Here is a 21,768-nt window from a genome sequence, read left to right as displayed (position 1 = left end):
AAAGAAATAATAAAAACCAAAGCAGAAATAAATGAAATTGAAACTAAAAAAACAATCCAAAAGATCAATGAAACCAAGAGCTGGTTCTTTGAAAAAATCAATAAAATAGACAAACCCCTAGCCAGGCTCACAAAGGAAAAAAGGGAGAAAGCACAAATAAACAGGATCATCAATGAAAGAGGAGAAATCACAACGGACACAGCAGAAATCAAAAGAATAATCAGTAACTACTATGAACAGTTATATGGAAACAAGTTTAACAATCTAGAGGAGATGGACAAATTCCTACAACTCTACAATCACCCAAAGCTAGATAAAGAAGAAATAGAACACCTAAACAGACCAATTACAATTAGCGAAATTGAAATGGTAATCAAAAACCTCCCCAAAAACAAAAGCCCAGGACCTGATGGATTTACAAATGAATTCTACCAAACATTCAGAGACGAATTAGTGCCTATCCTTCACAAACTCTTCCAAAAAATTGAGAAGGAAGGGGCAATACCAAACACATTCTATGAAGCCAACATTACACTAATACCAAAACCGAACAAGGACAACACAAAAAAGGAAAACTATAGGCCAATCTCCCTAATGAACACTGATGCAAAAATCCTCAATAAAATTTTAGCCATCAGAATCCAACAATGTATCCATAAGATAATTCACCACGACCAAGTAGGATTCATTCCAGGGACACAAGGATGGTTTAACATCCGAAAATCATCATCAACAAAAAGAAATATAAAAACCATATGATAATATCAATAGATGCTGAGAAAGCTTTCGACAAAGTGCAACACCCATTCATGGTAAAAGCCCTTGAAATTCTTGGGATACAAGGAACATACCTTAACATCATAAAGGCCATCTATGACAAGCCAACAGCCAGTATCATTCTCAATGGTGAAAAGCTGAAAGCAATTCCATTAAGATCTGGAACAAGACAAGGATGTCCACTCTCACCACTGCTTTTCAATATAATACTGGAAGTCCTAGCCAGGGCAATAAGACAAGAGAAAGACATCCAAGGAATCCAAATAGGAAAAGAAGAAGTCAAACTATCACTATTTGCAGACGATATGATATTACACATAGAGAACCCCAAAAACTCCACAGAAAAGCTAATTCAACTCATCAATCAGTTCAGTAAAGTGGCAGGATACAAAATCAACACGCAAAAGTCAGTAGCCTTCCTATACACAAACAATAAATCTGAAGAAGAAGAAATCAAAAAAACCATCCCTTTCGTTATTGAAACAAAAAAAATCAAATATTTGGGAATAAATCTAACAAAAGAGGTAAAGGACCTATACAAAGAAAACTATAAAACACTGTTAAAAGAAATAGAAGAAGACACAAAGAAATGGAGAGATATCCCCTGCTCATGGATTGGAAGAATAAACATTATTAAAATGGCCATCCTTCCGAAAGCAATATACAGATTCAATGCTATTCCAATCAAAATTTCAATGTCATTCTTCAAAGAAATAGAACAATTATTGATGAAATTCATATGGAATCACAAAAAACCCCGAATAGCCAAAGCTCTCCTGAAAAAAAAAAGAAGGGAATGGAGGCATCACACTCCCAGACTTCAAACTATACTACAAAGCCATAATCATCAAAACTGCATGGTATTGGAACAAGAACAGACATACAGACCAATGGAATCGAATAGAAAATCCAGAAATAAACCCACAGATTTATGGTCAACTAATCTTTGACAAAGGAGCAAAGAATATGCATTGGAGCAAAGAAAGTTTGTTCAATAAATGGTGCTGGGAAAACTGGGTCGCTACATGCAAAAGAATGAAGCTTGACCACTACCTCACACCATACACAAAAATCAACTCAAAATGGATTAAAGAATTAGACATAAGACCTGAAACCATAAAATATATAGAAGGAAATATAGGCAAAACACTATGTGATTTGCACATCAAAGACATCTTTACAGACACATCACCCAAAGCAGTGATAGTGAAGGCGAAGATAAACAGCTGGGACTACATCAAATTAAAGAGCTTCTGCACAGCAAAAGAGACAATAACAAAAACAAAGAGAAACCCCACCAACTGGGAGAACATTTTTGCACCCAACACTAATGATAAAGGACTGATCACAAAAATCTGCAAAGAGCTGATGAGACTCAACAACAACAAAGAAAAGAATCCAGTCAAAAAATGGGCAGAAGAGCTAAAAAGAAACTTCTCTGAAGAGGAAATGCAAATGGCCAACAGGCATATGAAAAAATGTTCAACATCACTTGTCATCAGGGAAATGCAAATCAAAACTACCATGAGATACCATCTTACACCAGTGAGAATGGCACATATTAAAAAAACTAGCAACAACAAATGTTGGCGAGGGTGTGGAGAAAAAGGAACTCTTCTGCACTGTTGGTGGGAGTGCAAGCTGGTCCAACCACTGTGGAAAGCTGTGTGGAGATTTCTGGACCTACTAAACATAGAGCTTCCATATGATCCAGCAATTCCACTCCTAGGTATTTACCCAAAGGACACAGAAACATCAATTCCAAAGAACACCTGCACCCCTATGTTTATAGCAGCACTGTTTACAATAGCTAAGCTTTGGAAACAACCCAAATGCCCAAAAATAGATGACTGGATCAAGAAGATGTGGTACATATATACCATGGAATATTACTCAGCATTCAAAAAAGATAAACACATGCAATTTGCAGCAACATGGATGGCGCTGGAAGGGATCATGCTCAGCGAAATAAGCCAAAAAGAAAAAGAAAAATACCGGATGGTCTCACTCATAGCAGGAATCTAGAAAACTTAAATAAGGGACCAGGAAAATGAATAACTATAAGAAAGTGAAAATCAAAATCAACAAAAAACTATGAACCAGAGACACTTTTAGGGGGGCAGGGGCAGGAGGGGAGGGATTGGGGTCAGAATGGGGGCGCTGCAATTGTATGGGGAATATAACAATAAAATTCATTATCTAATAAAAAAAAAAAGAAAAAAAAAAGACTAGAAGGATAATTAACAGCTCTTATTAAGGTAAAAGAAGCTTGGAGAAGTGTTCAGGCTGAGTGTTCAGAATACACCAAAAGAAATCCAGGACAGCGATATTTAGAGGGCAAGGGAAAGTGAGGAGCAGGTGAAGCTGCACAGGCAGGATGGGAGGGTCAGGCTGGGTGAGGGCAGTGGTGCAGGAGATGCAGGTCAAGTTAAGTAGGGTGAACTTCACCCTTGGCATTGGGGAGTCAGGGAAGGTTTTTCTGGTCAACATCCTTCTGGCTGCAATGGACTAGAAGGGTTACAATACACAGAGGGTGATGAGTTAGACTATACAGGGAATTGACAGGATGCCTTGCATGTGGCTGGTACCAGGGAGATGGAGAGCAATAACTAACACAAGCATCTAGGTCTGCTACTCAATTTTCTTATTTTACAAATCAAAGAAATAGGTATAGACCGTTGTTCCTTTATTGTTTCCTAAGTAAAATTTACAGGCAATTGTGGGTTAAAAACTTGGAGCCTAGGGCCTCCCCTGGTGGCACAGAGGTGCCTGTAGCCTCTGCAGCACCGGTTCGTTCCCCGGCCACCTGCGAGGGTCCCACAAAACAAACAAACAAACTCGGAGCCTAAAATCCAATGTCTGTTCACAGAGGAGTAGTTTCAGATGAACCAAAACTCCCACTGAAAACAAATTAAAAAAAAAAAAAAAAAACCAGCTACTTAAAAGCACTAAAGATCAACCAAAAGCAAGCAGAAAATGAAAGGAATCTACACTCGAAAGAATGAAATAATCTTGGGTGAATTTCCCTGTTAAGGCAGTAGGCATGTATGTATGCCTCAGATGAAGCCAAATAGGGCAGTTAAAATTAGAAAGTCCATAGTCTTCCAGAAGAAGAACCAGAGGACTATCTTGTGACAACTAAAGTTGCTGAAAAATGAGGGGGTAGGTGAAATACCAGAAAGAAAAGAGTCATGAATTCTGTAAACAAATTCTACCCAAATCTCTCATGACTTCTGAAATCTGCAAGCACTAAATTCCAAGAAGCTGAATTAACGACAAAACAACTAACACATATTTCAACTGCAGCGGAGAGGTTCGAGTTTGGGGTGCACCAAGTTAACTGCTTGCTAAAATAGAAACCTATTTTCTGCAGAGGAACATGGTAGAATCCAGAACCTCTAAGTATGTGATTCACAATGCCTAAGATACATTTTAAAATTATGAGACAATACAAAAAAATAAAAATTAAAAAAGGGGAAAAAATGACCCATGACCAAAAGAAATGGAAATCTGAAAATTAGTTATATGTTGGAATTAGCAGAAAAACATTTTAGAGCAGCTGTTAAAAATATGCTCAATGTTGTAAAGAAAACTTTTCTCAACAAATGAACAAATAGGAAATATCAGCTGACAAAGTCACAAAAATATGAGAAAGGTCTTCCCTAAAATCCAATGCAAAGGACAGCCTAGAGTTAAACTTTTGGGGCAGACATTGAGAAAAATCCTCTGGAACACAAACTATTAATAGAGTAATTGGAAGCCTGCAGTGCCCTGAGGGCAATCACAATAACAACAAAATTCAAACCAAGCCCACCTCTTGAGTAGATAAATATGGACTCTCATAATTAAATCATAGCAGAAGGAAAAAGGTGTCCATGTCAAGACAAAAATCAATTTACTGTGCAAGCTACATTACCATGATGTCCAGCGTTCAACCAAAATAATGAAATAGACAAAAAGCTAAAAAAAAAAACCCAACATATTCAGCTCACTTTATCAAGACACCAAGTAATCAATAAACCAGACTCAGATATGGCACAGATGTTGGAACACTTCTCTACTGAAATCAAATAAAACTGTGAAAATCCTAGCTTTAGAACTCAACTAGGGGAAATTCTGACCCTTCCCCCCAAGGTACATATGCCAATGTCTGGAGGCATTTTTGGCCATCACAATTGGGGAGTAGGAGAACCATAGGTACCTTAGAGGGTGGTTACTATCACACAGCAGAGGCCAGGGATGCTATGCTGCTAAACACCCTACAAGGCACAGAACAGAGAATGAATTTTATGGTGTATTAAAAAAAAAAAAAAAAAAAAAGCCAAAAAGAAAAAGAAAAATACCGGATGGTCTCACTCATAGCAGGAATCTAGAAAACTTAAATAAGGGACCAGGAAAATGAATAACTATAAGAAAGTGAAAATCAAAATCAACAAAAAACTATGAACCAGAGACACTTTTTGGGGGGTGGGGGGCGGGAGGGGAGGGATTGGGGTCAGAATGGGGGGTTGCAATTGTATGGGGAATATAAAAATAAAATTTATTATAAAAAAAAAATAAAAATCAACTGAAGGGAGCAGTGATAAAAGGAGCTGACCTAAGTAACTATGGGGTATTCTGACTGGATGCCCTAAGGCTAACTACAAAAAGAACCATACACAAACACTGTACTCTAGTCAGTAAATTGGCTCCCCATAGGGGTATGGTTTAGCAATTTTGAAATTACTATGTATAATAGAGGTAAACAACAACAAAAAAAGTAAATATACTGTAGATAATGAGAATCAGGTTTCTCAGTCTAGAGAAAGAAGTTACAGATTAGGAAAGGGAAAAAGCTAGAAAGTACCCTTTGGTGCTTGTTCAGAATCAGAGGCATGGTTTTGGATAGACAAAACAGTTACATGTGTGTTTGTATGTACTGGTATGCAGATATACAATTTTCCCAGCTCTATCCAGAGAGGGAATAGAGGCAGTGAAATTTCAGTAGCAATTAGCATGTTTAGCTGCCAGGATTTTTTCTAAGTAATATTCTCTAAAGAAAAAAAATCAAGAGGTGCAGGAAAAAAAATAATTCTGGAGCATCCCTTGGTACCCTAAAGTAAGGCGTGATGTGAAGGGGTGTTGGGGAGTGGTAACAAAAGAACAAAGAGGGCCTCCCTGGTGGCTCAGCGGTTGAGCGCTGGGTTGCGAGGCTGCCCGCAGCCTCTATGACGCCGGTTCGATCCCCGGCTGCTCCCCGGCCACCGGAGGAGGGTCCCACATGGCGCGCAGACCTCCCCTGCCGCCCGCTGCTCCCCTCAGCAGTGTACTTCGGTCCTTCTGCCTGCTCTGCTCCCCGCTCTGGCTCTGGTGAATTCTCTCACCTTCCCGCGCTTCTGACTGTACCCAGTGCTTGTATAAACAAAACAAACAAATAAATAAATAAATAAAAATGCCTCTATCAAAAAAAAAAAAAAAAAACAAAGAGTTGATGTTAAGAGCTCCCAATGGCCAAAGCCCGAATAACTTGAGCAACAAAATAAATAACAACAATAGTAGATCATGACCCAAAGAATAAACTAAATATCCATAAGCCTAAACTAATACAAATAAATACTCTAACAGTAAATAGAGTAATGCATATAATAATATAATTTCTTACAGAAGGAATGAAGAAATGAGAAAGTCACTACTACAATACCACAGTAATAACTGTTAGAGGTAAACAGCAATGAGAAAAAATTTAAACAGGAATAGAGTATTTATTAATAGAGTATTTATTAATTACCGACTTAACCAAGTGATTGAGGTTAACATCACCAGTAATAAGACACATCAACATCATGTACCCCATAATGTGATGCACTTAGAAGGGCATATCACCTTTGTGGTGTCCTCCCAAATAGCACATAACCTTAACCTAATCAGGAGAAAATATCAGTAGAGCTCTGGAGACTTAACACATGTCTTCAAAAACCTTAGCCCACAGACTTTCCATACCTGGTACCCCCATCCACTGAAACCAAGGTAATAGAAAAAAAACAAAATGGTAATCTTTATCCAGTTTCCCAAATTTGTCCTCTCCTAAGAATCTAGGGGTACTTGTGAAAATGATGTTTCCAAGTTCCCTTTTATGGTGAGTCCAGATAGAGTCTGTACTTTACCAGGGACTCAGATAAATCTTACCAACAGGTAAGTTTGCAAAACACTGATTTTTTTCCCCGTAAACCTTGCCTTGCTGTGAGCTGATCAAGATGAATCTGGAAGGGAGAAGTTGATGCTCATTGGAGTATCCCCACCCTCCGTGGTGAACAGTAGTCTGAAGTCTCAGCATCCTCTGGTATCCCAGGATCACCTCAAATCTCTCCAGATAGGGGTCTCTTTCACAGGGCTGTCATAGGCCCAGGATTATACATGCCCAAAGGCTGTGACGTCCTGGTTTTTGATTCCAACTACACTTGGCTCTAACTGCAAGTCAAAAGACTGACTTGACTGACAGAACTGGAGCCCTCACAACAGGCAGCAGAGTAGGGGTGCTCCTGAACCCTCCCATCTTTGCGCTCAATGCAAGTAGCTTTTAAAGATGTTCAGGACACAATTTGTATGGATGTCTACTCTCAGTCACTTGTTGACAACTAAGCAAAATCCTGAAGAACATGGTTGCCTTGCAATGCACTGAAATCTTCTTGCATTTCATTAAGAGCCATCATTCTCAGCCACCTTTGCTACAAAGGAAAACTGTACACATAATAAAAGCTCATACATACACTCTAGCAGTGAGCATTTACTATGGGCTCAAACTTGTGTTAAGCCATTTATATGATTTGACCTTTATTTTATCTATGATTTTATCAGGAGCCCCATACTACTATTGGAGCTGAGGATGCCTCAGTGAACAAAAAAGAACCAAAACCCTGACACCTCCTGGGCCTAGTGATCTAGAATGGAAGAAAGATGATAAATGTTAAAGTGATAAATGTTAAACTTATCAGAAGGGATAAATTCTAAGGTTAAAAATGTTTTGTTTGTTTTTTTTTTAAAGGGGAGAGAGATCACAGAATGGGGTATGTGGAGGAGGGAGTGGTTTACGGTTTTAAAAGTGGCATTCAGGGCCTCACTGAGGAGAGCTCTGAATGAACCCTTTAGGGAGAGCAGGAGTGGCACTTTCTCCCAGACAGAGTGTTTCAGCAGAAGAGTGAGTGCAAGGTTCATAAGTCAGCAGTGTGCTGGCGTGCCCAGGGGCCAGCAGCAAGTCCACATGGTTGGGCAGAGTGACCAAGAGAGAAAGATGATGAAGTCAGAGAGGCAACTAAGGACAAATTGGCGGGGTTTGTAGTTATAAGAAAGTTTTTTTCTTTTCTCCTGAAAGAAATAGGGAGTTAGTAGATGGTTTTGTGTAGAATGACAGGTTCCAATCTCTATTTTTTCAAGAGCATGGTAGTTGTGGAGTTAATAGATTGTAGAAGGATGAGGAATCTTTTGGCAGAATCCAGGTAAGAGATGATGGTGGCTTAAACTGAGGAGGTGGCAATAGTGAGAAGAGCAATATTCCGATTCTAGGTATATTTTGAAAGTAGAGCCAATGGGACGTCCTAAAGAACTCAACAGCTCTAAGACAAAGCAGGGGATTAAGGATGACTCCCATCCTTAACTGAGATGAAGATGACAGGTTAAGGGCAGAACAGGTTGGGGAAACTGGAAATTTTGTCCTGGATACACTTAGTCTGAGAGTACTCAATATGAAAATGGAGAAGTCAGGTAGGCAAATGGATATGAGAGTCCAGCGTCCAGAGGAGAGCATCAGATTAGAAATATTAATTTGGCAGCACTCAGCATGAACACAATAGTCAGTCATAAGACAGAATAACAAAGTAAGCAGAAACAGAGAACAGTCCAGGATTGAGCTCTGGGGCACGCCAAGAAGGATGAGTCCAAGAGATGGAAGAGTGGCCAGGAAGAAGACAAGAGTGTGGTATGGAAACCAAAAAGAATACCCCAGAAGAGGCCAGTTCACATCAGATTTGGACTAAGAGTTGACTGGGTTAGCTACATACCATCACCGACAACCTTGAAGAAAGCATTTCTGGTGGATGGTAAGGAAGAAGGCTTGATTGCAGATTTTAAGAAAACACAGGAAGAAAGGGGTAGGTATTCAGTCATTCCCAATTTACAGATGAGGAACCAGTACCAAAGAGGTCAACAAGTTAGGACAAACATGTGCAGCTGATGATCATGCACCAAGCACACATGTAGTCCTTAGTGGATACATCTGGGAGGTAAGAAAAGCAATGAGGTAAAGATGTAAAGAGAGACTTTGAACCTTTCATTCTTTGTTCCCTTAGCAAAAGGACCTTCTAATGGGAGAAGTGATCTTGGGTCACAGCTGATGACTGAACCAGAAGTCAAGAAGCAGGGGTAGAAGGCGTATTTCTGTGCAGGGAATGTAGCAGCAACACCTGTTCTAGATATGTACTGATATGAACACCCAAGACTGACAGGTATAGGGCCAATTCAAGTGCTAAACCAAACCCTTCCTTGATGTTCCTGGCACCCAAGGAGACAGTCCTTTAGGTTCACTAAGGAAATAATCCTCATCTTTATTTATTATTTTCCCACTGCTGTTGAAACCTTGTAGTCTCCCCATGAGCTTAACTTCCACAACTGAGAATGCAGAGCAGAACACATGGAAGTGACTGGCCTGTATGAGCTAAAAGGTGTCCAGGGCTCCTGAAGCGTGAACACACCACTCCCAAGTGAAGTGCTGCCTTTTAGAGCACCATGCCATGATGCCAGCCTGTGTGGCATAACAGAAGGAGCCCTGGCCTTGAAAAGTAGGAGACCTGGGTCCTGGTGCTGGGTCTATCATAAGGGCTGTGTGAAATGGGCAAGCCCCTTCTCAAGTACACAAAAGAATTGCTGGACCTCATCTTTTGGAGTCTCCATTTCTTCCACTAAACAACAACATAGAGCACAGCGATTAAAAGAATGGGCATTGGAATCAGGATACCTGGGCCTGTTATTTTCTATGTTAACCTGTGTTAGTTAACCTTTTGAAGCTTCATTTTCAGAACCTGTAAAATGGGGATAACAATACATACCCAACAAACAACCATGAAAACACAGTGCCTAGCAGTGGTGTGCACTCTCTATTACCCATTATAATACTTTGAGAGTTGTCTTCCAAGATGCATTTATTAATAATTAACCTCTCCATTTGCAATTAAAAAATATTAATAGTTAACTTCAGATAGGTTGAAATAATGTTAAGCAAAAAGGAAATAATAATTTAGCCAAAAAATGAGAAAATAAAAATCTAGTAACAATAGTGAACTATTACTTATACAACAGATGACATGTACCTTGAACAGGGATTTCCCCATAGTTTGGTCTCTTATCTGACAGGGTTGTCAGGGGTTTGGATGTAGAAATTGGTCCACTTATGGAATGTCTCTGAAATCATAAGGTAAAAAGTATCAAAGTTAGGTCAAATCTAGAGCTGGGGCTTAAAACACAAGTGTTGCAGAGAATATTTAGTTACAAATTTGCATAATTCCTTCTACACTGTTAAAGTAAGGCTGAAGTAAACATTAAGATACAACATCTACACACACGCACACACAGAGTGATCTCAATATACATTAAAAAAAAATAGTATGGAAAGATCCCTTCCTGTGCCCTTTACCCAGTTAGCCCCATTAGTTAGTTACATCCTGTAATCCTATAGTACAATAACCAAACCAGGATACTGACATCATATAGTCAAGGATTCCTCCTATGGCCCTTATGCAATTACACCTTTCCTCCTGCTCCCTGACCCCTGGCAACCAGTGGTATTCTGTGGGTGAGCCCACTGTTTGGATTAAAAAGGATTCTTTCGTGTCAGCTACCAACTAGTGAAATACAGATGTGCTCCTACTACAACTGCCCCTCTACAACCTGTCATCTGAACTCAGCACTACTGCAACAGCTTTGTCACTGGCTTCCTCAGCTCCTAACTCTTATGTACACCCCTCTGCATGCAGCCATAAGTATCTACCACCTATACCTAAAAAACCTCTTAGCCCTTCTTCATCTCCCATCACCTTTACTTACTGCTCAAGTATCACCAAACCACTTGTTCCCACAGAGACTGTGGTGTTTACCGTCTCTGCTTTTTCTCAAGCTTATTTCCTTTTCTTAGCCCCTTTTCACCTAGCTAACTTCTAATTTCTCATTTCATATTCCCGGCAGGAATATGCCAGACGCCCAGCATTCTCTACATCTTTATCAATACTTGGTATTGCCACTCTTTTAATTTTGGCCATCCTATCAGATATGCAGTGGTACTATGGGTTTAATTTTCATTTCCCTGAGGACTAATCCTATTGAGCATCTTTTCATTTGCTTATTACCCATTTGTACATCTTCTCTGAGGAAAGGACTTTTCTAATCTTTTGTTCATTATACACCGGGTAGTTTGTCTTTAACAAGCCTTTGAACAAGACTCTTTTGGCAGATTAAATGTATTGTGAAAATATTCACAACTTATCTTTTCATTTTATTACTTTATTATTGTCTTTCAGAAGTTTAAACTTTTGATGCCCAATTTACCAACTTTTTTCTTCATGCTTTTTTGTATCCTAAATAAGAAATCTTTGCCTTCTCAAAAGTCCTTAAGATTTTTTTCCAATGTTTTTATCTAGAAGTTTTATGACTTTTAGTTTTTACCTTTGGGTTTATAGTCAGTTTCAATTCTTGTATGTGGCAAGAGGTAAGGATTGTGGTTCTTTTTTAGCCCCACACAGAGACCTAGTTTTCCAGAACACTTTGTTGAAAAGACTATCCCTTTTGAACTGAATTACTGAGTACCTGGCACCATTGTTGAAAATCAACTGACCTATCTCTGGATTCTCTATTCTAGTCATCTAATGTCTGCATCTAAAAACTGATGTGAATGTCATATGCCTTGATTATACTGTATTGAAATCAGAGTGTAAGCCCTCCTAATTTGTCTACCACCCCACCCACCAGACATTTTGGATATTCTGGGTCTTTTAACTTTGTACATAAATTTAAAATTATCTTCTTAATTTCTACAAAAATGGCCGGTTGGAATTATAACTAGGATTATGTTGAATCCATAGATTAACATGAAGGAGAACTACAAGGTATTAAAATATTGAGTCTTCTAATCCATTAATATGTCTTTTCATTTATTACTTCCTTAATTTTTCACAGCAATATTTTGTAATTTTCATTGTATAAGCCTTCCAAAATATTTTATTAAATTTATAGCTAAGTACTTCAATTTCTTATTGTTCATTGGAGAGGAGTAGTCAAGATGGAAATGTCTTTTTATAACCTTAATTGGGAATGACACCTCGTTTTCCCATATCCTATTTATAAGAAGTGAGTAGTATAGGCAGCCAGCATCAAGAGGGACAGAATAAAGGAATGACTACCAGAAGGTGTGGATCACTGGGAAGCATTTCAGAGGCTGCTTACCCTATACTTCTGCTTGCTTACTTCTGGAACTCATGGGTCCTTTTGAAACTTATTTTTAAGGTCTTTTAGAATAGGTCTAGAATAGTGTCTACAGTAGCACTATTTAGTTCCACTGTAAAGTGTGGTCCTCTGTGGGATCTCTAGGAATGCTCCAAATATTCAAAGAGGTTTCCCATGACTGAAATGATTCCCTGCCCTGTGTGAACTATGGAAAGTGTTTGCCTGACAGCTCCCTGGCAACTGTTCTTTGCTGGGAAACTGTTCTTGTCCAGCCTTATGGGGGTTCACCCTATGGACGTGCAGACTGGCAACCAGGAAAGGACACAAAAGCATGCCTCTCCAGAATTCTAGACTCCATTCTCTGTCTACCTCCCTCCTCCTATTTACTGTGCCTTACAAATTCTGGCACCCTCATTCTCCATGAAAACTTGCCTATAGCTCTTCAGATCTAGTTAGTTCCCTTCCTTGCTTCATTTGGATTCAGCCTCCCTAAACTACCATCTGGAAAGTGCCAATAGAAAAGTATGGGGTATACCATGATTTATCTCATTTCTTAACTTTAATTCATGGATAACAGCCTTCTGCTGCCTGATATAAAATATCTAAAAGTGCTTTTTTTAAAAATCTTTTTTTAAAGATTTATTTTTATTTATACAAGCACTGGGGTATAGTCAGAAGCGCAGGAGGGTGAGAGAATTCACCAGAGACAGAGCGGGGAGTAGAACAGTCAGATGGATGAAAAACACTGCTGAGGGGAGCAGCAGGTAAGGCAGGAGAGGTCTCCCCGCCATGAAAGTAAGTGCTTTCTATGTTTTGACTAGTTGCCTGTGGTGGCAGAATAATCCAGTAATAACTCCCTCAGATCCCAAAGTGGAATTCCTACTCAGAAAGTTCTGAAAAAGTAACAACCCCAATCTTGGGTCCTCCTCCTTCAGGGATTCTCATTCACTAGGATGAGGCTGGGAATTTATGTTTAAAAACTCTCCACATGACTTTTATGCATAGTTAGATTTGAGAACCAATGTGCTAATTAAGCAATTATTAAAAAATTACTAAAAGTGACTTGTAATTCTTGCTTTTTTTAAGTTACAGAGTGAGATTTTTTTTTTATTGCCTGTCCTAGAAAGATTTAGTGTGATGTCTTGCACATTAAACTTCAATTGACAAACACTGGAGAAATTTCACCTCACCTGAAATTTATTTTATTTTGCCTTTATTTATTTATTTATTTTTAAAGATTTATTTATTTATACAAGAATTGGGGTATAGGTCAGAGGCACCGGAGGGTGAGAGAATTCACCAGAAAGAGCGGGGAGCAGAACAGGCAGATGGAGTGAAGACACTGTTGAGGGGAGCAGTGGGCGAGACAGGAGAGGTCTGCCACGCCATGTGGGTTTCTCCTGGCTGGCCAGGAATTGAACCCGTGCTGCAGAGGCTGTGGACACCTTCACTGCACAGCGCTCAACCCGCTGCACCACGGGGGAGGCCCTTATTTTGCCTTTAGTTATTATAATCTTGAGGTCTTTAGGAAAAGTTTAATAGAGAACAAATAAAAAGTATTAAATACGCAAATGGACAAGGAATTCCCCTTGCCTTCCTTTTAAATTAAGAACACCTTCTATATGAAAATGCAAAGTTGCTAACTTGCAAAATTATAAATGCAGGGGGGGGGGTAACATGTTTACCCCAAACTTTACAAAGGAAAAAGTAAAATATTTATCCTCAATATACATGGCCAATAGTTAACAAAGCACAAGTCTCCATTCAAAAAGAAAAAATTACTCCTATATAATTTTAGGGACAGGAAAAGAGCCAATGCTACTAGTTTTAGGCCACCTCAAATACTCTTTCCACAAGTAGTATCCTAGCAAGGGCTACTTAGTCCCTATAATGAAAGGATATCTTGAGCCCTACAGAGTGACAACTCTCTGCTCTCCTTTCTGGTCTGCATTTCAACAGTGGCAAAACAAAGCAATGTCTAAAACTCATCCATAACGGAGCAGCAAGGTTCTGTGCTAGACTACTACGAAATGAAAGGGCATCTTGAGCCCTACAGAGTGAAATCATGCTTCTTTAAATTTATGCCTTGTCAACCCCCTTCCACTCTCATTCTGGAATGGCCTTATGACCTGCGTGGCCCAAAAGAATGGGAGAGAAGTGACACTGTCTAACTATAAACCTAGGTCTTAAGATGCTTGTTAACTGCCACTTTTACTCTCTCGGCAGTTGAGACACCAAGTCATGAAGGAGCCTGAAAGGAAAGATCACAAGATGAGATAGGCGCAACCATTGCTGCTGAGCCCAGGTTCTAGCTCACCTTCTAGACAGGTGTAGCTGAAGGAGAAAGGTCAGGCAAAACCAGGAAAGAACTGCCTCATCAACCCAGAGAATGTCAAAAAGATAAAATTTCTGTTTTAGGCCTCAAAGTTTTGTTTTTTGTTTTATTTTTAATTTTATTTTATATAATTCTTACATCATTTTTCATTTTTGCACAATGTATGCATTTTCCTTTTGGTTATATTCCCCATACAGTTGCACCCCTCCTTTATTTTGACCCTAGTCCTTTCTCTCCCCATCCGTCCCCCCGCCACAATAGTGTGTCTCTGGTTTATAGTTGCTTGTTGATTTTGATTTTTACTTTGTATTAATTAGTCTTTTTCCTGGTCCCTTATTTAGGTTTTCTACATTCCTGCTATGAGTGAGACCATCCGGTATTTTTCTTTTTCTTTCTGACTTATTTCGCTGAGCATGATCCCTTCTAGCTCCATCCATGTTGCTGCAAACTGCATGTGTTTATCTTTTTTGATTGCTGAGCAATATTCCACTGTGCATATGCACCACATCTTCTTGATCCAGCCATCTATTTTTGGGCATTTGGGTTGTTTCCATAGCTTAGCTATTGTAAATAGTGCTGCTATAAACATTGGGATGCAAGTGCCCTTTGGAATTAATGTTTCTGTGTCATTTGGGTAAATACCTAGAAGTGGAATTGCTGATCATATGGAAGCTCTATCTTTAGTAGGTCAAGAAATCTCCACACAGCTCTCCATAGTGGCTGGACCAGTTTGCATTCCCACCAGCATTGCAGGAGAGTTCCTTTTTCTCCACAACCTCGCCAACATTTGTTGTTGCTAGTTTTTTTAATATGTGCCATTCTCACTGGTATAAGATGGTATCTCATTGTAGTTTTGATTTGCATTTCTCTGATTACAAGTGATGTTGAACATTTTTTCATATGCTTGTTGTAGGCCTCAAAGTTTTGAAAGTGATTTGCCATGCAGTGAAAGTTGAGGCATACCAATTATGTGTTCTCCTTAGAGAGGTGTCTTAATGTAGTGGCTAAAAGCATAGTCTCTGAAGCCAGAATGCCCAGGTTCAAATTTCTGCTCTTTTTAATTACATAACCTCTAGTGCCTAACCTTTGTAGGCCTGTTTCCACATGTGAAAACTGGGGTTAAGAACAGTATATACACCCAACAGAATTAATCAGGTTAACATTAGAAAGCATTTGGAATCGTGTAGAGCACAGAGTAAGTGCTCAATAGTTGTTAGCCATTTTCAGAAAAATAACACGACTGACATTTACCTAATTTATCTCAATTAAGGATATTCACAGTATCTCAGAAAATTCCAACTATATTCCCCACAAGGCAGTCATTTAGTTCCTAATGTAGTGCACGTGACTTTGAAGAGGATAAATTTCAGAAACTGAGGTCCCCAGAGTCACCACATACCTGCATAGGGGAGACAGCTGCTGCAGGAGGGGTTTTCATAGGACTTGGACTCAGAGGTGTTCGTGGAATTGCAGCTGCAGTAGGGTTTGGTACTAGACAAACAACAATATACAAATAATCAATAAATAGATCATGATACAGCAGAAGCTTTCATAACTGGTGTCCTCTAAGCATCCACTAGATTAACCAATGCCCTTGGTTCCCCCTGGAAACTGTTCTGATCGAGGAACCTCTCCTGAACACTTTGTCATGCCCAACAGGTGGTCCTTCTTCTGCCACCAGGTAGACTGTGTGCTTCTCTAGTATTTCCAACCCTGGTTATGCCAGTCACTTTATTTTTACTACTTGATTGTCTTATGTGGTTAAAAATGCTCCATAAATCAACGCAATTCAAGAACCAAAAAACCCCAAGAAGAGTATTTCTGTAATTGCATCAGTGAGCAGCCTGGCACATCGTGGATGTTCACTATTACATGAAGGAACACTAGAACCTGCTCATCTTCCCTCATCTCCTTCATGAGGTCATTTTACATTAATTATCAGATTTGCACTTAATACATTAATGTTTAATTACCTGCTCACACATCAATCTCCTTCCATAGCCTGAACTGTTATAAGAAAGATCTGTAGTTTATTAATTTCTAGATATTTGGGCTTAGCACAGATTCTGGTGGAGGGTGTATAAAGATGGCTATTCATCTGAAGCCAAATTAAAATCAAAATGGGACACACAAATGAAATCAGGCACATAACACAGTGGATGAGGATGGAGAAATCACTGTGGACCTTTTTATTTAGCCAAATATTTATGTTAGGAACTATGTTTCTAGATGTGTTTTCTATTGAGATAAAATTGACATAACATAAACTTAATTTTTAGACTATAAAGATTAGTGGCATTTAGTACATTCACAATGTTAAATAACCATCCTCACTTCTACCTAGATCCAAAACATTTTATCACCCCCAAATGAAACTTATAAGCAGTCACTCCCATTCATTCTCCTCCAACCCCTGGCAACCACCAAGCTGCATTCTGTCTCTGAATTTACCTATTCTGCACATTTTTTGGTTTCTGTCACTTAGCATATTTTCAAGGTTATCCACATGGTAGCATATCAGTACTTCATTCACTGTTATATTTAAGTAGCATTCTACTGTATGGATGTGCCACATTCTGTTTATTCACTCATTAATTGATGGACATCTGCATTATTTCCATGTTTTTGTTACTGTGAATAGTGGTGCTACAAACATTTGTGTGTAAGTATTAGTCTGAATGCTTGTGCTCATTTCTTTTGCGTATATCCAGAGGTAAAACTACTGGGTCATTCAGATATATTTTATTATAATACAGTGCTTTTTATTTTTTATTTTATTTCTTGTAAAGATTTATTTATTTATGCATACCAGAACTGGGGTACAGGCCAGAGGTGTGGCGGGTGAAAGGATTCACCAGAGACAGAGTTGGGATCAGAACAGGCAGATTAACTGAAGGACACTGCTGAGGGGAGCAGTGGGCGAGTGAGGAGAGGTCTGCTGTGCCATGTGGGTTGCTCCCTGGCCGGGAATCAAACTCATGCTGCAGTGGCTGCAGATAGCTTCATATGTTGTGTCTTAACCCCTAGAGCCACCAGGGAGGCCCCAATGTTTTTTTAAAAAAGATCAGTACAGTAGATCATTTTACATTAAAATCCACTGTATTAATATTTTTAAATAGTTGTATAATTTTAATTGTGTAGTCATTCCATCATCAACTTATTCTTTTTGTTAATTTATTGATTTATATTATGTTTTACATCATTGTTCATTTTTGTACAATGTTTGTTTTCTCCTCTCAGGTGTAATCCCTGTGAAATTCCTACCACCAATTCACCTGTGCATCATCACCACAGTCCCTTATGTTCTTCCCTTCCCTGTTTTGGGCGCTCTCCTTCCTCCTCCCCTGTAGAATGTCTCTGATTTATAGCTGCTTGTTAATTTTATTATTTTCATTATTTTTTCCTTATCCTTATTTGGTTCCCCTAAATTCCTCCTATAAGTGAAACCATCTGGTATTTTTCTTTTTCCTTCTGACTTATTTCACTGAACATAATCCCTTCCAGCTTCATCCATGTTGCTGCAAATGGCATGAGTTAATCTTTTTTGATTGCTTTAAGTATTCTATCTTGATCCAGTCATCTATTTTGGGGCATTTGGGTTGTTTCCATATCTTACCTATTATAAATAGTGCTGCAATAAACAAAGGGATGCAGGTATCCTTTTGAATTAATGTTATTGTGTTCTTTGGGTAGATTCCTAGGAGTGGAATTGCTGGGTCACATGGTAGCTCCAATTTTAGTAGTTTGAGGAGTGTACTTTTTTTAAAGTTTTTTTAATCTTACCCCATCAAATACCCAGAAGCAGCCACTAATAACAATTCCAAGCACATCTTTCTTGAATTTTCAATACAAATATCTATGTATGTTAAAAAACAGAATGAGATCACACTACATAATATTGTCTACAACTTGTTAATAAAAGGCTGCAGATTTTGTCAAAAAAAAAACATAACTCTTTCCCTTTCCCAGAGCTGAGGAGGTTAGAGAGACAAAATATTTCAAGATCCACCTCACCTTTGGTAAAAGATATTCCACTGTATAATAATGAATTATAACTGACTTAATCTATTTATGGGCATTTAAGCAATTTCAAGATCTTTCATTTTTTAAAAATAATGCTATATTGACAACTTTGTATACATAGTTACCTTTATACTTTATGCACTTTGCTATTATTATGTATAAGAACTTTGGGGTCTGTGAATATAATATTTTAAGTTGGAAGATATTGCCTAACTGTCCTCTAAAATGACTGTACCAACAATGTGAGTATACCCATGACTTTGTTCCGCTTTTAAGTCAAAGTAATCTGATTTGCATATAACTACAGAGTACAAATTCTAAAATTCTACCTTTATTAGAGTGAATTAGAATAAAAGCTAGAATATAACAATCAGTTGTTTTAAAAAACCATAATAACTCTTGCCCTTTCCCAGAGCTGAGGAGGTTAGAGCCACAAAAAAGGGCCAGGATGATTTTCCAGGCAGAGAAAAGAATATGATATGGAACCTGTCTTGCTTCAGAAGCTGAAGTGCACTGCAGTTAGAGCACAGGAGGTAAGGGAAGAGTGGTTCAACTAAGGCATGAGGTAGGCAGGGTCAGACTGTAACACATCTGGGGATCTGAATTTCATTCTAACTATAATAAAACAACTAAAGCATTTCTATGATAAAATATGTAAACTCACTAAGGTAGGGTACAGAATATTGAGTAGTTAGTGGTGCTGTGAGCTCACAACTGATTATGTCAATAGAGAAGTAGAAAAGTACAAAGACTGCATATCGGAGGGTGGATCAAAAGGAATTGCCAAAAGATTAGATATAGAAGTGAGGAAGAAGGAGGATTCAAGGGAAAAGGAAAATTTCTATATTTCTGGCCTAAATAACGGGGTAGAAAGGTGTTGCACAATGAAGATAAGGGACAGCAGTTTGGCTTTGAACGTAGTAAGATGTCTAGAAGATACATGCATGTCAATGTCAAGTGAGTATTTGGATATACAAGCCTGAAGGAGTGCAGAGTAAGGTAAAGGTTAAGTCATCTCTCTGGAAAATTTTAGGCACAGAGAAGATACTCAGTTATGAGAATGTGTGAAAACACATCTCTGTATGGTGTAAAACGCAAGTGAGACCAAGATCTCTGAAGATGAACATATCTCAAATCTACTAAAATTCACCTAACAATAAACTGCTTCATGAATATGTAATTTGATACGATTCAAGAAAAGATGGAAAAATATCAAAACAAGGCAGATAACACATAGTAAGTGACTATCGCTGTTTGCCCGTGGCATAACATGGAAGAAATTACCTTGAGATGCACTATCAAAGGACTTGATGAGGGTTTTAACTGTAGGGGTTGGCTCAGAGGAGGTGGAGGACCTTCTACTCAGTCCCATCCCTTGTCTTAAAGCTGCCAAATCTCTCTCCACAGCATTCATGTAGTTATATACCCGGCCTCGCTCCTCTTCTTGCCTGAAAACATATTGAAATAAGAGCATATTTACAAATGTCCTGACTGAAATACATTAAGAAGTATCAGTTATAAAAAAGGATTGGTTGAGTAAATTACCTGTCTTAATATTCTCATTTGCTTGGTAAATTTCAGGAAATGATATTTAAAATGTTCTATCAGGTTACCTTAAGTAGGTTAAGTAACCATCAGATTCCATTTTCATCTGAGTGAGTGTAAGGTGAGGACATCAATAATCTATTAGCACTAAAATGGAAGGTGGATGGGCCAAAGATGCTAATTTAGAACCATGAATCTTGAGATTCTGTGCTAGCGAGAAGGCCCAGTCCTTCTCAGGCGACTTCGAGAATTCACCAGTGAATAAGGAGATTATACTTACTCATCTACTATGTTGTGCAGACATGAAAATACAAAGAAATGAAAACAAAGTCCACACTCTTAACATTTAAAACTCTGCTGTAGTCTCCAAACAGAATTTCTACAAGGAAAAAAGGCCTGTATTAGTAACATGACTCTTCAAGATCTCAGTGTGATGGACCATGAGTCATCTAAAAATCAATTTCATTTCATTTCTGGCCAGCTCTAATTCACTGAACTGACTAACACAGAAGTTTTCATCTAGGATGAGATTACAGTTGCAGAGTTTGTATGTCATATAACTACCAAGTAAGTTTACTGGTGGACAAAAATTAAGCCAATCCTTAGGAAGATTTGTGTATGGTAGCCATTTGGCTATTCTGGCAGTTTTTTGTTTCAAGATGCATGTTCAGAAGTTTTAATAATCTACTATACTCAAAAACGACAAGAGGTAGTTACTTAAAAGTTAGTTGCAATGTGGAATCTGAAACTGTATGAATAAACTTCTACTTTACTTAACCCTTTAAAATCCCCTGGTTGATCCTGAATTTTGAATGGATCTTTTAACCACAAATGATTGTGTAATACCATGCATCCATCATATGGAAAATACTGGCTTACCGAGTTACAAGGATTTTTCCAAATGTTTACACCTTTCATCATACAATTTATTTTTTAAATGTCACATTTGTTAATATCACAATTGTTAAAATGGGAAGCTGCCAATCTCACAATGGCAGATAAAAGTTTTCCAAAATCCTAACATTCACTTGGAAGTCCACATTTTATCACTGGTAACAAAGACTGTCAGTAGTTTTCCTTGAAGTGACAGGTTCTCTTAATAATTTTTAAGAATACATACTATATAACAAAAGTCTGAATATCCATAATCTGTTCATTAGTCATTCTCAAGTGAAAAATAATGTTAAATGAAAAAAAGAAAACAGATGAACTAAAACAATCACAAAGTGCTTCCCTCCAAACACCTTCATCATTGGGTATATAGCCAATACATCAGAAATACTGTATGTATACTTCCTGTTTTGTCAAAGAGAATGTTAGAAAGAATTTACTCAAGGAACAAGATTATCATTATTAATAATTTACTGCTTTATCAAGGATATCTTTGAGTGAAACCTACATTATTTAAAATGTAAGTTTATAATAGTAGAGAATATAACAACTGAGTATAATTTGGTGGCAAAAGCTTAAATTATCAACTTTTCACATTTGCTTTTCATTATCAGTACAAAACTCAATACAATGAACAGGGCTAACCACATATCAGTACTACTATAAAAACAGTAGTGCTTGCAGAGTCTGTGAAAGGGTCTTGAGGACCTCTAAGGATCTGCAAACCTACTCTG

The 21,768-nt window shown here is 38.2% G+C and overlaps 1 protein-coding gene across 10 annotated transcripts in view; it reads right to left on the bottom strand.

Annotated features, from left to right (window-relative positions):
- Positions 1 to 21,768, bottom strand: part of SPECC1L (sperm antigen with calponin homology and coiled-coil domains 1 like) — a 142,125-nt gene that overhangs the window by 46,844 nt on the left and 73,513 nt on the right. For all 10 annotated transcript variants that reach the window (XM_054690473.1, XM_037496848.2, XM_037496849.2 and 7 more), the window contains 3 exons: positions 19,883 to 20,046; positions 15,975 to 16,066; positions 10,116 to 10,206 (listed from right to left, as the gene is read on the bottom strand). In XM_054690473.1, coding sequence (XP_054546448.1) covers positions 10,116 to 10,206; positions 15,975 to 16,066; positions 19,883 to 20,046 — 347 coding nt within the window. The remainder of the gene's footprint in view (positions 1 to 10,115; positions 10,207 to 15,974; positions 16,067 to 19,882; positions 20,047 to 21,768) is intronic.

Source organism: Talpa occidentalis, unplaced genomic scaffold (genome assembly GCF_014898055.3).
Source record: "Talpa occidentalis isolate TD23 unplaced genomic scaffold, MPIMG_talOcc4v2.1 talOcc4.8, whole genome shotgun sequence".
In the NCBI taxonomy this organism is placed as follows: Eukaryota; Metazoa; Chordata; class Mammalia; order Eulipotyphla; family Talpidae; genus Talpa; species Talpa occidentalis.
This window is presented reverse-complemented; position numbering and strand designations above follow the sequence as displayed.